At 40.7% G+C, this 1659-nt stretch overlaps 1 protein-coding gene across 1 annotated transcript; it reads left to right on the top strand.

The window, feature by feature from the left end:
• Positions 1-596: 596 nt before the first annotated feature.
• Positions 597-842, top strand: Cox7b2 (cytochrome c oxidase subunit 7B2). The gene has a single exon (XM_050149570.1). The coding sequence runs from the start codon at positions 597-599 to the stop codon at positions 840-842; it is 246 nt and encodes an 81-aa protein (XP_050005527.1).
• Positions 843-1659: the final 817 nt, after the last annotated feature.

Here is a 1659-nt window from a genome sequence, read left to right as displayed (position 1 = left end):
GAGGAACAAAAATCTAAGCTGTCTACTTTGTTGTTCTTTGTGTTATTACATGCAGTCCTTACAGACTTCTATCTCAACTTGACATTGGAGGTGAAATAAAGGGACTTTCAGTAACGCTCCAATTTATGCAGGCTTAGCTGAAATTAGGGTCCAGACATCATGATCTGAAAGTCACGTTCCTGGGTTTGGAGAGACAGCTTATGGGGTAGAAGAATACTTACTGCGTGAGCACAAGGACCTGAGTCCAGATCCCTAGCAGTCATGGAAATATTGTAAGTGGCCATGTACATGTCTGATCTCAGCTGTGGGAGACAGACGGGAGATCCTGGACTCTCAGCCAGACAGTATAGATGGAACCACCAGGAGGTGCAATGAGAAACTTTTGCCTCACAAAATAAACTGGAAAAAGGTTGAAGTCTGTACTGGAAATTTGGAACCCCCATGGTACTTATTATTGTTCTTGGGACTCTAGGGGCATAGATGAAACATTCAGGAGGAACTGAAATCAGATCAAATGTCATTGCGTGTTATGTTTTGTCTTCTAGGTCACTAGAAATAGACCATTGCTGCAATCAATAGTAATCATATCACACGTCATGATGTTTCCCTTGGCCAGATATGCACTACCCCATCTCAAGATTCAAAGTATTCGGCAAGTTGTGGCAAGACAGGGCCACACAAAGCCCTCATCGGATTTTCATGACAAATACGGCAATATGATGCTAGTTAGTGGATCCACTTTCTGTCTTGTTGGATTTGTGTTTTACATAACACAGATGGGTGTAGAATGGAACCTGTCTCCTGTTGGTAGAGTTACCCCAAAAGAATGGAAGAATAAGTAATTATCTCACATACCATAACGCAGAGTTGTCTCAAAACAAACATGCCATGGAAATGCTTTGTTAATTAAATAGAGCATAACAAAAGAAATAAAATTCATTTGAAAGTTCTAACAAGTCATCAAAGCTGTCATTTATTTCCTGGAAGAATGCTAGCCTCTAGAGTGCACTAGCCGTGATGTAGACACCAGGGAGTGTGACTACTATGTATTTAAAAAGTAGAATTTTAAAACGTCAAGTTCTTCTGATTTAATGACTTATTCTAGGCTGCCCTTTCTCGTTCCCACTCTGGTCTGTACCACCACCATACTTTCATTCACATTGACACCTAAAATTCTTCATTTCTTTTCTGCTTTTCTGCGCATCGTCTCATCCCTTGACCTGATCCCTCTCTCCCTCATCATGATGCAGTTTTACAACAGTCAAGATAATCGTAAAGCTGTTATGATGTCACTCCCATCTTTTAAATCCAGAAACTCATTTGTCTCTGGAGTCCAAGGAAAATGGCTCTGGATGCTGCAATGGCATTTTACCTCCTGCATCTAGATGCTTTTGTTTCTTTCTTGTACAAGGGATGCACTTTTAATATTTGAATCACTTCTTCATAACGTCTTGATTTCGCTCACATGTCATGTTTTCAGAGTGTACTGCTTTCTCGACAGCAGCGGCACACACCTTTAATCCCTCAGGAGGCAGAGGCAGGCAAATCTCTGAATTCAAGCCAAGCACGCTCTACAGATTGAGTTCCAGGACAGACAGAACTACATAGAGAACCTTGTCTCAAAAAACAAACAAACAAAAAAAAACATCTTCTTCTGTT

The sequence above is a fragment of the Alexandromys fortis genome, unplaced genomic scaffold, assembly GCF_014885135.2.
Source record: "Alexandromys fortis isolate MF-2015 unplaced genomic scaffold, M_Fortis_MF-2015_v1.1 scaffold_0, whole genome shotgun sequence".
Taxonomy (NCBI): Eukaryota; Metazoa; Chordata; class Mammalia; order Rodentia; family Cricetidae; genus Alexandromys; species Alexandromys fortis.
The sequence above is the reverse complement of the archived record's forward strand: the minus strand, read 5'-3'. Positions and strand labels throughout refer to the sequence as shown.

Coding starts and splice junctions, on each gene's coding strand:
- Cox7b2 (XM_050149570.1), top strand. CDS start 597: ATGATGTTTCCCTTGGCCAGATATGCACTACCCCATCTCAAGATTCAA.